This window comes from Mustela lutreola, chromosome 16 (assembly GCF_030435805.1).
Source record: "Mustela lutreola isolate mMusLut2 chromosome 16, mMusLut2.pri, whole genome shotgun sequence".
In the NCBI taxonomy this organism is placed as follows: Eukaryota; Metazoa; Chordata; class Mammalia; order Carnivora; family Mustelidae; genus Mustela; species Mustela lutreola.
The window spans coordinates 5,591,004-5,605,626 of record NC_081305.1 but is presented as its reverse complement, the minus strand read 5'-3'; the positions used below and the strand labels follow the sequence as shown (position 1 = coordinate 5,605,626).

The window sequence follows — 14,623 nt, the reverse complement described above, 5'->3', positions numbered from 1 at the left end:
ACTGTCTTCTGCCTTCTGTCTGCTCATTAGCCCTCCTCCGGATGCCTTCCCTTCCTCATTTCCCCTTTGCCATAGCTCCAGGTTTCCCTTGTCGGGGACAGTAGATAGGCAGGGGCCGGGGGTTAGTGGCCCTGTTGTCACTGTTAAGAGATCTTACTGAAAGCACGCTAAGAATTATCTGTCAACTCTAAATAATGCCCCACCCCCTGCCATGCACGCATGCGTGTGTGCACGCACATGCACACGGGCACACACACACGCACAAGCACAGCCATTTGCAGCTAGGCCGAGATGGGATTGTAAAGAATAAACTTCAAGTTCAGTTACAAGGAGGTGTTGAATTTCAGGAGGTTTTTGTTACTATTTATATTTAATTTCTTATCGACAGATACAAAAAGTACAACGTCGATCAAGTAACGATCCGTGACGCTTCTGACATACAATGGAAACCAACTACAGGGGACCCTTACCTCTTTGTAAACAGTCCCCGATCCCTCATAGCTCTGGCTACCTTGACTCTCAGCACCTCCTGTAGCCGACTGTTACAGAATGATGGCTTTCTGGGAGTCACATTTTCTCAAGTATACAACCATGCCTTTGCCTTTCTTTCTCTGCTGCCTTGCTCAGTGGCTAATATGCAATAGGCACTTGACGAATGTTTCTTGAATGAATGAATGAATGAATGAATGAATGAATGAATATATGTGAGTATTAGAGAATTCTCTTCAGTAATGATCCTTAAACTGGGCAGACACAGAGCATGTAATACACAGTTAAACCTCATCCCTGAGTTTCTCAATCAGTAGATCTTGGGGGAGACCTGAGAATTTTCACTTTTTTTAGCCTATTCCCAAGGGTGCTGATGCTACTGGTCCAGGGGCACACTTTGAAAACCACTGCTCTACCAAAATTAATGCTGAGAGGATTCTCTGTGTAGAAATAACCCCAGTCACTAATTTTGGGTAAGGGAGACACCTAGAGGGGGGTTTTAACGGCTACTAGTTCACAGGATAAAATTGGTGTCTGAAAGCCCAATTTTGCTACTAAGGAGGGATTGAAATGCTAAAGACAGTGAGGCCATTGAGCTGAGATGGCCTAAAAGTCACTCCCGATTTTATCTCCTTGCAAGTGTGGAAGGCACGATGGTATTGATTGCCTTCAGTGAAGGCACCGTCTTAATGCAGTATCCCCAAAGCCAAAGGAGCATTTCCTGTCTTAGTCTTAGATGTCTGGGCTCTTTATACATTGCCTAAATTCAGAAGACCCCAAGTATTCCTCACCAAACATCTCTGAGCATGTTCCTTACTTTGTCTGATTCTGGCCTAGACTATCATCAGAAGACCTTGCCTTGCTGTAGGATGAATTAGATGGCCACATGGGATTGGAGACTATCAAGGTCATAGCATCCTTTCCATGTGGCAGGACTGAACTGTCACCATTAGGAAGCCTCTCTGGTAGGCCAGTATAGGTAGGGGGGAAGTTTTCACACCAGCATCACACAGTTTTCAGTATAGAACCCACTTAACCTATATTCTCAGCAAAAATCATTTGGGCACATACTATATGCCAGTGTCCCAGAAGCTGAGCCCACAGAAGCAGAAAGACACAGGACTTACATTTCTAGAGAGGTAGACAAATAACAAGTGAACAAATGCAAGGATTGGTTAGCTTTTGGTATATAACAAACCACCTCCAAATTTATAGCAATTATTTAATTTTACTTCACATGCCTATAGGTCAGATGATCGGGGTGGGGCTCTGCTGGGCTTACCTAAGCACCTCTGGGCTCATGGGGGTGCTTGCCTCTCCTCCTGCAACCAATGAGCTCACCCATGAAGGCATTTGTAGAGGCCCTGGCGAGAGCAAGCTGAAACGCACAGGGCCTCTTGGGGCCTGGGGTTATAACCGCCTCCTCATCACTTCTGCTTCATTCCACCGGCCACATCAAGTTCATGGGGCCAAACCCGAAGTCAAGGAGTAAAAGCTGGAGATGCGGGCTGGGGTGAGACATGGAGCAGGAACGCAAGTGACCACTTATAAGATGAAGTGACATAAAGGTCTCTGGGGAAACAAAACAGCTTTGTGGCTCAGGAACAATCAAGGATGCTACTTTTGGGTGGCCGGGTGTTGTGGGATGGCGTAGCGTCATAGTCTCAGGTGTTTTTGAGCAGACTGTCCTACTGGGAGGGGTGCAGCTTCAGCACTGTCAGCTGTTCAATGTGGGCTTCCCTCCTGGTGGTCCTAGCATCTCCCCATTATCAAGGGCTCCTGACAGAACTCCTAACTCTTGTGTCTCATAAGGGCATCTCTGGTTTATCACTGTTCTGTACAAATGCCTCATCACAGAAGCACATTCAAAGGGCACCAAAATTTGAGTAAGTTATCTCTGCCGGAAGGTACGGTATGCACCTCGCTACGCACACACAGCCGTGTGCTTGTACACGTAACACCCAGCCACGGCACGCACGTGCATGGTAACCTCCACGCAGCCAGAAATGATGTCTTCACCCATGTCATTGAGAGGCAGCAGTCTCCCCACCTGGGCCTTCAGGATACAGCTACTTCATGTTGGCTGATTTCGTCAGCCCCAGAGCCAGCCTGATGTGCCTGAGAAAGCGGTGTGAACATGGTACGTGTCCAGAGGCAGACCTCGGTTCTGGGCAAAAGCAGCCGGGGGCTTGGTGGGGGGCTGGAGTGCAGGGTGGTAAAGCAGGGGCCATTAGGGGGTGGTTCCCAGGTTCAGCGCTCACTTGCCACCATCGATCGGTCCAGCAGCCAAAAGATTCCCATTAGGGAGTTGAAGGGAAAATGCAAAAAAACCAAATGGATTTCTTCTTCAGGGGCCTTTTATCACTGCAGTGAAATGATTTTTCTTCTGTCTTTATTGAACAAAATATGATATCCTGTGTTTGGTGAAATGTGTGTTCTCTGAGAACCGATGGGAGTAGGGGGTTGAGGGGGAAAAGTAGCATCCATTTTTACAGCAACTCTTGTAGCACTCTCGTATTATCATTCCCATTTTCTTGATGAATAAACTGAGCTTTGGGGAGTAAAAGCAACTTGCCCCATGTAAGTAGAGTCTGGAGGTCCTAAACTAAGTCTCATTTTTGCAGACAAATCTTTTCTGCCTTCCTAGACTTCATGGGTTTCTAAAGATGAGCCTTAAAGCCTAAGAAGACTCTTGAAGTTAACTCCTCCTGGCCATTAAAATCTAAGCCGTGGGGATGGAAGTAGGGGGGGTACGGGAGAGGGTCTAGGGCATGCTCGCTTGGACTCAGATGTGGTGGCTGGAGCCACTCTGCCTGTTGGGACAGTAACTCAGGAGAAAAGCCCAGGACCTTGGTGAATGCCTGCACAGGTACTGTCCGGAGACCGAGTCGGTGGAGTTTTTGCAGATGTGCCCTTGTCTTCACTGGTACCACCAGGGCGTGTAGCATTGGCAGTCTGGGACTCACAGCATCCTGCTATCTGTTGTGGGTCAGTGCATTCATTTTGTATGTAGACGATGAAGCTGAAGTCAGATTGGAATGTTGCTCTTGGCCAAGTCAAACCTCACAATAGATGACTCGCCTCCTTGGGGGCACATCCAACATCTGGCCTCTTAGGGCACAAAGGCACAGCCCCCGACTTAGGGTCATCTCCGAATGGAAGGCCTCTCTTGCCGCAGAGCTGCCCTGGGGTTGGCAGAGGCCTCCACTGCCACTGTCCATCTCGGTTCCTTTCCTCTGGCAGCTGTTGCTGCCGGGAACACCCTGACTGACCCCACCGGCACACATTCCCATCCCGGTCCCTGGTCTAGGGAACCAGCTGGTCTCCCACCAGCCGATTAAATGCTCCAGCGGTGAAGTGACACCTGACACTTTTGCTCACAGCTTATTGGCTCTAAGTGGTCACACAGCCCCATGCTGACCACAAGGGGGCTGGCAAGTGCAACCCTGCACCGGCCAGGAAAGGAGAATATTAGACCTACAGGGTGAGCAGCAGCGAGGCTGAAGGCATGGAGCCACCCCAGAAAGGGCCGGCCGAACTACAAAATCAAAAATACGGTTTCACACTTGGGGCAAGTGCAGCCTTGCACACCCTGCCCTAAGGACTGCTGTCCCAACCAGGTGGCTGCTTGTGGAAGTGTGGCTGGATGATTTCTGCCATCTTTATCCCTTCTAGTGGTTTATCGTCTCCCAAGCTGTCCTCTGCTCCCTGTCTGCCTTGGCGCCTGCTGAATCCGTGGGTTTAGCTCAGCTGGCCCCTGACGGACAAGACGGCTCCTGCTGTGCAATGGAGAGAAAACAAGGTGTTTCAGGATGCCTTGATTTGAAGCCTGCCCAATTCCAAAATACCCCATTTTACTCTTAATGATAGGCAACATGGTTCTAGGTCCCCACACACGAGTTCCAAGCAGGGACAGCCATCTATATCAAACACTGTGACTGCCCCTTTCAAAGGTTCAGGGCCAGTTCCTACTTAGTAAAGAGGATGGAAAGTTAAAGGAACTGGAAGAAGCAGCAACGTCCACCTTTCCTGGGCTTTTCTGGAGGCCATTGGGCGACCAGTGCCGTCTGTTGGGCCAGCGCTAGATAATGCAGCAAGGAGGCCAGATAGCACCGCAGCTTTGTCTGTGACCTTGGGAACACGCGAGGTGACCTTGGGACTAAATAGCTGGCAATGAAGGAATTTTTAAAAGTGCATCAGTTTACCTTTATTGAGTGGTCATTTTGTCACTTAATCCTCAGGACGACCTTGTAAGTTCAGTATGATTTATATTCTCATTTAGCTAGTGAACAAACACAGGCACAGAAAGTGCAAGTAATTTACTTATCTGCGACAGAACTGGGGGTTAAGCTTAGGCAGTATGGCTCCAGACTATGTCACCCACCCCCTGCCACTTTGATTAGGTCTAGACATCTATTTAACACACATTGATGACTGTCTCCATGTTCTAGGCCCTGTGCCAGGTGCTGGGAATATAGCCCAATCCACTAGATCTCAGCATGGTCCATTGCTCAGTGTCCTGCTCTAGGAGATGTCCTACAATACATGTATTCTACTGTTCAGCCCCAGGGATAAATTTCACCAGTAGATATTTGTGTACATTTTTCTATAATAAGAGCTATATAACTTACATGTTTCTCTTATTGCTTTGGCCACCAGGAAGCTCAGATCCAAATCAGAGCAAATATAATAAGAGTTTCTGTTTAGCATTTTGGTTTTCTGAATTTTTCCTCCCAGACTGGATTTTTTTGTTTTGTTTTCATCAATTCTGTTGCACAAATGCCTTTATTTTAAAATACCTTAAATCCTTTTTAGAAGGAGGCTGCATGGAAATGACAAAGTGAGATCTTTACTGTGTATTCTTAGATTCCTACTGGGAAAGGTAGACCTATATATCCCTCTTACCCTCATTCCTTTTTTTTTTTTTTTTTTTTTTTTTTAAAGATTTATTTATTTATTTATTTGACAGAGAGAAATCACAAGTAGGCAGAGAGGCAGGCAGAGAGAGAGAGAGGAGGAAGCAGGCTCCCTGCTGAGCAGAGAGCCCGATGCGGGACTCGATCCCAGGACCCTGAGATCATGACCTGAGCCGAAGGCAGCGGCTTAACCACTGAGCCACCCAGGCGCCCTCTTACCCTCATTCCTATAGCTCCCCCACTTACAAACCCCTTGAGCAAAGGCCATGACTATTCTCAGTCCCTTGGGATTGGTAGGAGTTTCTGAAAAATCACATCCATATAGAAAAAAAAAGTTTCCTTAAATCATGGCTCCAAATCTGGTGCCAGATGCACATTCGTGGAATAGGCAGCCAGTCAGACTCTCACCTGAACAGTTAATAAAATCTATTGCCCCTTGATGGATTTTTTTCTACAAGCAAGAATTGATCTGTCGTCTTTGTGATTTGTGAGATGGCTAGGAAACACCAAACACCATCATGACTTGGGCCACATTAGGAGAGGAAAAGAAAAAAAAAAAGGAAGAAAGAAAGAAAAAAAAAAATCCACCGCCAAGTCTTTCCAGGCGTGGAAAGGGCTGGAACTGCTGGGGTCATTTTATTTGATTTATTGGAATTAAAGTGGATCTTATTAACATTTTAATAAGGAGAATCTTTTTGCACTGGGCTGGAAGTGCTCGCCAGTCCCCGGTGCAATTCCATTCTCTGCAAAAGTGGAATCGGCTGGCGTTGCCCAGCCTGATTTGTGAGGCTGGGCCCCAACAGTCCAAAAAAGCAAACGGGCTGCCTCCTCCGAGGGGCTCGCTCTGTGCGAGGTGCTCGCCCTGTATCTGCCATGCAAAACGAGGGAGCTTTATGAAGGAATCCGTCTTGTAAAGCCATTGGTCCTGGTCATCAGCCTCTACCCAATGCTTTCGTGATGCTGCCGCTGATCTATTTGGGAAGTTGGCTGGCTGGTGAGGCAGAGCCTCTCCTCAAAGCCTGGCTCCCACGGAAAATATGCTCAGTGCAGCCAAGTGCATGAATGAAAACGCCGCCGGGCGCTTCTAGTCGGGCAAAATGCAGCCGAGAACTCCGCTCCTCCTGTGCGTTCTCCTGTCCCAGGTAGGGAAGAGGGGCTGCGGGGCACAACCCGCGCCCCGTTTCTGCATTCGGATCGTCTGGCGCGGGCAGGGCGAGGGGATTTTCGGGGGTCGGGGGACTCTGGGGCGCGGCAGCGAAGGAAGCCTGGGGCTTGAAGGGAGGTCATTCACAGCCCCGGGGATCCTAGGGGGCCCCTGTTTCTTACTCCGGGCTGCCTGTGTGTGTGTGTGTGTGTGTGTGTGTGTGTACGTTTGGAGGAGGAGGCGAGAGCTCCTGAGTCCCCCCCCCCCCTTTTTTTTTTTTTTTTTTTTTTTTTTTTTGCAATCAGGGGCGACATTCTCGCCTACATCAAGTGGGGTAACTTTGATTCGCCTCCTCCGGAGGCTCATGCATTGGAGAAAGACTCAGTTGGAGGCGACTCAAAGGAGTCGCGGTTCCCCCCCCAGCGCGGCGCCGAGCTGGGAAGCAGGGCTCCGGTCCGGATTGCCGGCTGCTGGGCTGGAGAGGCCGGCCTGGCATCGCCCACTTCCCCGGGCGCCCGGGCCCCCTCGCCCAGCCCCACGGCGCTCCGGAAGGCGCCTCCCGCCAGCCTAGCGCTGCAGCCCGGCTGCTGCTGTCGCTCAAAGGCTCTGGCTCTGGCCGAGCCCGCATCGGGGCTCTTTTCCTCCCGACCTCGGGCCCGGAGCGCGTCCCCCCGCCACACTCCCCCCGCCGGGACGCAGGCCCCAGCCCCCCGCGCCCCCTTTGTCCAGCCAGCTGTAGCTCCGGCTCCGAGCCCCGACTGCCGCCTCTGCTGTCTTCCCGGGCGGGCGCGGAGCGCAGAGAAAAGTTCAAGCCTTGCCCACCAGGGCTGCAGCTGCCTGTTAACCCTCGGAGCGCTGAGGCTGGAGGGAAGGGCCGGTGACCCGGGAGAGGGTGGGGGGTGGGGTGCGATGGAGACTTGGTTCTCTGGCAACCACCTCTGTATCTGGAAGATCTCGGGAAGTTTGTGTGCCGGAAAGCAGTACTCCGAGGAGGCCAGACCGAGGTGCTGGCGGCTGAGGGGCACGCCCAGCCCTGCTCTGGGGCCTGTGGTTTCTGAGAGCACTGTGACCCAGTCCCCCAAGGCCTCCCGGGAAGCCTATGGGGCTCGGGCTGGGCTGGCAGCCTACAAGTGGGTGGGTAAGATCAAGGCAGGGCCAGACAGAGGAGCGAAGGAGACAGGGAGTGTCTCTGGGTGCTAGGAATGGGTGTTGAGTTCCTGGCCAGGACTCCTGAGTGCCAAGGGAACAGGCACATGCGTGAGTGTGTGTGTGTGGTGGGGAGAGGGGGCTGGTGGGGAGGCAGCTAGGATCCGGGCAAGGGCTGGCTGGGATGTGGAGATGGAGGCAGCCTTCTAAGGGAGGCCACTGCTAGATCCATGCTGGGGCTAGACTTTGGACATGGGCCAGTGTCCCAGGAACACAGTGACCATGGAAATGAAGTAAAGTGGGGGCTAGCAGGTGGATGCCAGTGCCTGGGGGCAGGGTAAGGTGCCGGACTGCTGAGCCCCTCCCCCACTTAGGATTTCTGTCTTGCCTGGATACACAGCCCCCATTCAGGACTGCGCTGTTTGACTTCTCTAACACTGGGGCTTTGCTGGCTGAGTGTCTTGGGGGTCTCTGTAACCTTAAGTCCTGCCACAAATCCTATGTCTGGCCATGAATGAGTTTTCCAGACTTCTGGAGTCTGAGTGTCCCTGAGGCTGTACGCATGTATATCTATCCCCATTTAGTAGGGTGGTTCAGAGGACGCCTCTGATTTGGACAGATCCTCTCTGCCCTATGCTGGTCGTACCACCCTGGGCAAGTTGTTGACTATCTCTGAGCTTTCTGATTTTCCACTGTAAAATAATCTTATCACCTTCCTGGGATTGCCAGGTAGATTAATTGCATTCAACAGGATGTCCTAGATAATGCATTTATCATGAGGCTTGGCACACTGGGAACCATTAGCATCTGGGAGCACTTACCCCAGCCCTTCCCGGGGGACTTTACGGTCCTTTTCTCTCTCTCAGCATGCTTGGACCTCAGTTAGGATTCCAGGGCTTGCCAAAGTGACGCGTCCCTTTGAGCAAGGCGGACCGCATGGCAGCACCCAGCAATCTCGGTGCACACGGGACTTCTCACTTGATACCTTTTGTAAAGCAACTGGTGTGTCTTCTCTCCTCGGGCCCAGATGGCACAGGTGGGTCTGAAGGCTGTCAGCTCACTCGGGTCCTTAGCATGGGGGCGCAGAGGTTCTACCGGGAACTGAATCGCCTCTTCTCTGAGGCTTATTTCTCTCTTAGATCGTCATGCATGATCAGAGCAAACGTCCACATTAGGACACTAATTGATATCCTGGTTGCAACAGCACCTAGCAGAGAAATCGTTTCGGTGCAGTTCACTTGATCGGCAAGAGATAGAAGTGCACACAGCTCTGTCTGTCATAGTGAGAAGTGGAGAAAGTCTTGGAGCTTTTGAGTCAACAGGCAAAACCAAAACTTTTTCAAGGCAGAGAGAAAACAGAGGAAAGGGAAAAACAATGTAATAAAGCAAATTAGTCACTTGGTCCTAAGTGGTGTTCAGGCAAGCATGTATGTGTTTTTCCACTGCAGTTGTAATACTCTGGGTCCGGCTTTGGAAGCCATCAATCTCTACGTTAATTGGCTGGTTGCTGTTTTAGGCATTTTGGAAGGGGGAGGAAGAATTCTAAACAACAATGGTTGGAAGCTGGCAAAGTCAAGGAACAGTCACCTCTCTTCTCCCCTGGGGTGTTTTGGGAAAGGCTGTCCCAGAAGTGGCCTCTGGCATTTAGCTATGATAAATAATGAATGCGGAACAGATTAAGGAGTCCCAACATAGAAATTACACTGTAAATATGATTCCCACCCCCCACCCCTCTTTGGGTATCACTTGCAACTAGCCAAAAGTTCTAACAATGAATGAGTAATCCCCCAAGAATTAGGATTTTAGGGAGTGGTTCAGGTTTAGAGAGCAGTTACTTGGGAGTGACCAAAAATGTTCCACAGAATTCTGAGATGTTGATTTAAAATGGGGAGTTCTTTGTTGGGGTCAGAATCTTGATTTTCAGGACTTCAAATGAGAATCAGTGTTCTTTTTTTTAGTACCCCCGAAACATCATGTATTATATCTTAAGGGCAGTGTTGATTTGCAGACGGTTCTGATAAGGAGAAAATACGATGGGAGCGGCAGAGAGCACCCCCTGCCCTGGGATGGCTTCAACATGGGACAGCCTGGAAGATTTCAAAAGCACTGGGGCAACAGAGACATAAGTTGTGAAAAGAATCAAAGCGGCAGAGTTCACATGTCTGAACCATTTTTTTTTTAGCAAGTCCCCAAAGAGATTTAATAAACGGCAAGGCTGAATATGTGATCTGGGGTTTATGTAATGCCACAGTCTATATTAAAAGCCCAACAGTCATCTTAGCTAATCTCTTCTGCTCTGCCTCCCTCCCTGCTCTCCTTTTCTATCTTTAGCCCTTGGGTTTTCCATTAAATAAAACCTATTTCCTTCTAGAAGTATCTCCTATGTGTGACAGTGGAATTGCCCAGCAAACCGATGTCCCCAGTAACAGTACACAGAGTATCAGCATCTGCACGGGAACGCGCACTCTCAGCCTGAGCGTCACTGTTTGGGTGAGAGTACAGCTAGGTTCTTGAGAATACCCTTCTCCCCTTCCCTCCTTCCAAAAAGACAGCTGCTTGGAGAGCCCAGTTAGTTTCTTTGAGGTAGAAGGGAAGGAAGATGGCAAACTCTGGGTTCCGTGACAGTCACATCAGCTACATAGCCACAGTGCTTCCTATTTCTTTCTGCCCGTGGAGGTCCATCTCTGTGTGTTTTGATCTTGTTTCAATACCTGTTGAAAAATTTCTCCAGAAGAGGGCTCCATTCACAGCATTACAAAATTCTGAATCTACAGCTTCTATATTTTAAAGCACTTCAGTGTAGTAGTAGTTCCATCAAAATCCACTTAGTCCCTCATTCCCAAGTATTTGCTCCACGCTCCCCCAGGGGGAAGTCCCGCCATTTTGCTCTGAGTATCTTCCGTCTTTTCTTTCCTCCTTTATTCCCCATTGTAGCTGGTTCTTTTCTGTCTTATTCTGCAACTGTGTATCTGAGTATTACTCTGTGTTTTACTCTGAGTAATAGAGCAGGGAATGTTTGAAAGACCTTTGTAGACAATGCCATATGAGATGGGGGGAAGTTCTGAAATTTCCTGGCATTTGATTTCGTTTGGACCTGGTTTTACTCTTTAGGCAGCCAAAAGGCAGGCACAGCTCGCCTGTGAAAGGAGATAATCTTCCCCATTAGGTAACTGCCCCGGAGAATGAGTCATGAGCCTGATCCATCACCCTCCATCACCAGTTGAAAAGGAGAGGGAAATATGTCTGTCATCCGATTACAATAATCAGTTGGACAGAATCAAATCAAGTGACCAGTGGTTTTGGCATTGTTTCCATGTAGCTGTGGGCAAGGTGCCCACATGCCTAAGAGAGTCTGACCCTCTTAAAGGATGCTGCCAATACAGTCCCCTGCTGCCTGTCTCCTCTGTAGCTACCTAGCCATCCCAGGCCTGACTATGCCTCCTTGAGCAGACAGTGCAAATGATGATGGGCTAGACCGTAGAATCCCCTTCATTAGGCGCCAAGTAGTGACTTTATGCTGGGTTAGGGTAGAAAGCAATTTCCTTCTCTACTGAGAGAAGCAGCGAAGGGCAGGCTAGAGAGGAGAAATGACATTTCAGACTTGAAACACAGACTGAGCCAGGGCTCACGTTAGTGAGTGGGTCACCCTTTGACTTAGCAGGTTAAACGTTGACATATCTGCTTGGTGGGGCTAAAACTCATCCATTCCAATTCTGCAACTCTGGCTTCTGGGCAGAGGTGGTAAAGAAGCAGCCCCAGGCCAAATGTAGCTCATGGATGTATCTTATTTGGTAAAATGTTTTGAAAAGTGGCAAATTATAAATCTAAAAACAACAACAACAGGTTTCTTGCATTTCCTGAAATCTCAGAAGGTTGGGCACTCCTAGGGCTTCATTCCCACTTGGCCACATTTGGGTAGAGCAAAGAGGGCTTACTGGCCCCTCTAGGAAGGACATGGCTCTGTAAATTGCCACAGTCCCTACCAGTCCCCACTACTCATCCAACCAGCCATACTCCTCTTTACCCACTTGCCCCGTAACCATTTGTGCTGGGAACTTCTGCTTTCACAAATTTTGAGGCTTAATTAAATTGATACAGTCAAGTTTTTAGTGATAGGCTACTTGAAAAGGAAGGGACAAGCCTCTATCTGATCACTGTGCTTGAACTGGATTGAGACTTGCTTTGGAAGAACATGGTCGAGGGGATCCACATCTCCGTCCTGAGAACACTGCTACTGCCGAGAGTGCCACTGGGTGACCAGGAGTGCCCAGAGCACTGAGACACCCAGATCATTATTCCACGAGTAATAGTTACACCCAGAGAAGTGACACATTGTAGCTTTGAGTACAGCCGACGTGGGTACACCAGAGGGTTGGTGCACCCCAAACATCGTAGTCACAGGACTCTAGGAGTACTGGATAATAGGTAGGCCCCAGTGCACTGTGCCACGTGTTCTACTGAGAGCGTCAGTACCCTTGGAGTACAGCGACAGTCTGGGCCTTGTCATTCCCTCAGTGTTGCGCACCAACAAAGTGAGTATCATCAGAACCTCCTCAGCCCTGCAGGAGACTCCGGGAGCACTGAGTTAGCTCGCAGAGCGTTTACAACTTCAGGGTAGTGTTAGCTCCGTAGCTTTGTTGCCTGGAGTACTTTTATACACGGGACATTGTCACCTCTACCACCAACTGGAATTTGCGTGATGTTCTTACAACTGCTCTGAACAGTTAACACCCAGCATGGTCTTCACAGAGTGCTAATGCTAGAATTAATGTCCTCTGCTTCCACAAATACTAGATTAATCTGCCCACCCAGCCCCTACCAATAGGTAAGCCTCAGATCACTTGTTTTCCATAGCCTCAGATCCCAAAGATCAGGGTAAACATAATTACACACACATACCAGAAAAAAAAAAAAAAAAGTGATTGCTTTTTCTCTGTCACTTGCCAACAGAAGTCAAATTCCTGAAAATTAGCATTAGCAATGGGCACGTTTTGACATGTCATGTCTCATTTCAAAGGCCCCAGCAAGCGTCACCCAATCTGTTCCAGAAGCACAAAGCCCCTGTGTCTCCCAGCTGAGTGTAGGCCGGGCTGGGGTGCAGGGCAGCAGCTGCTCAGCTGAGAGCAGCCCTGCCACATGCCTGGGCAGGGCCAGGAAATGAGCTCAGCCTCTGGAGGAGCCTGGGGACCCTGCAAGGAATGTGGCAGCTTCCATCCTTGCCTTATGCGGCCTCCAGGCCAAAGTCTCTTTCCTCTCAGGGTGGCAGGGAACGGCTTTTCCATGTGCTGTACGAGGTGGTACCTGCAAATGCCCAAACTTGAGCTTCTGTGGTCATCTTCCTGTCTACTAACATAGGACCTGCAGAAAGTGGCTGGACCCTAGCAGCAGAACCCAGAGCTGTCTCAGGCCACACAGGCTCTGCCTTCAAATGGCATAAGCTCTGGGCATCTGGGGTTGCAAACTGTGGCCTCTGGGCCAATTCTTGCCTGAAGCCTGTTTTTCTAAATAGTTTTATTGGACCATAGCCAGGCCCATTCATTTATATAATTATCTGTGGCTGAGCTTGTGCTGTAACAATAGGGTTGACACCATATGGCCCACAAAGCCTAAAATATTTACTATTTGGCCCTTTACAGAAAAAAGTTTGCTGACTCCTGCTCGGACTCAGAATTACAGCCAGAGGGGCTGCAGGAAATCTTCCCTAAGGGCAGGGGGGTGATAGAGAGATTCATTCATTAGGGTCTGTCCCTCCTAAGCCCCAAGCACTCAAGTAACTTAACTTCAGGGAGATTCACCTGGGGACTAAGTGGGGTCCGTCAATACCTGTGATGTCCGCGGAGGACCGACCACCTTCTCCGGTTACAGCTACTCGTGCGTGAGGCCGACCTAGTCTCTGCTCTCTTGGGAGCTCCGATCCTGAGAGAGCCCCTGGCAGGGGAGGTCACTGTCAGTTCAGGAATAATTCAAAACAGGGGAGTGCTATGAAAATGCAGTTGTGTGAGGTGTGCTGACTAGTGTGTTTTGCTCATCTGTGCCTTGTCTTTCTTCTCCTTTGAAATAGAAGCTCCCTTAAAGCACATATTACTGTCCGACCGGTTTGCTCCTGCATCCCCAGGGCCTAGAAGAGTGCTGGTGTGTGGTAGGTCTTCAGCAAACAATGAATGAATGAATGAATGAACAAACAGACGAAAGAACAAATGAATATGGAAAGGCATCAGCTTCAGATGCAGGTCCTGGGAGCCTTCCTTCATAGCCTGATGCTTGAGCCGCAGTCTGGAGGAGTAGTGAGGCTTACTGACAACAGACCTGCAGAAGGTGTAGGCAGGGAAAAGCATTCCAGGAAGAAGGCCCAGCCTGGGGGAAGTGTCTGTGCAGGGAGAAATACTGCTTAGCAGAAGGAGGATGATCCCAGGAGCTGCTGAGTGGTGCCAGAGCCACTGCGGCTTTGGCTGCCCCCACAGGGATTTCGGTGTTTGTCTTGGAGCAATGGGCAGCCGTTGAAAGCAACAGGGGGAGGGTGTCCTGTGACAAGGTCAGGTTTCCATTTTGGAAAGGTCACCCTGGCTGCAGTTTAGCAGACGGACTGATGCTGGGTACGAGCAGAGGGGAGAGGCCAGTCCAGGCCCGAGATCATGGGAGTGGCAGTGCCGACCAGGGAAAGATGCTCCGCTCCGAGCATGCCACAGACATTTAGGGCAGAACCTGGCAGGGCTGGGAGACGTCAGAGCAAGGGCCAGGGAGGGGTTAAGGGGCAACCTTGAGTTCTGACTCTATCAACTGGCAGCTTCCTGCCAGTTGCCTGAATGAGGAACCCAGGTGTTCGATGTTATAAACAGGTCCTGAGGGCTGTTTCCATTGGGGTGTCAGCCGGGCTGCGGTAATGGCCCTCAGGAGAGGCGTCCCAGGCCCCAGCGACACTACTGCCCAC

General features: G+C 50.0%; 1 protein-coding gene across 1 annotated transcript in view; it reads left to right on the top strand.

Moving 5' to 3' along the window:
• The first annotated feature begins 6,236 nt into the window (after nt 1-6,236).
• CDH13 (cadherin 13) overlaps nt 6,237-14,623 on the top strand; it is a 989,149-nt gene continuing 980,762 nt past the window's right edge. Inside the window, exon 1 of the mRNA XM_059153524.1 lies at nt 6,237-6,547. Within this exon, the coding sequence (XP_059009507.1) occupies nt 6,503-6,547 (45 nt within the window). The 5' untranslated portion in view covers nt 6,237-6,502. The remainder of the gene's footprint in view (nt 6,548-14,623) is intronic.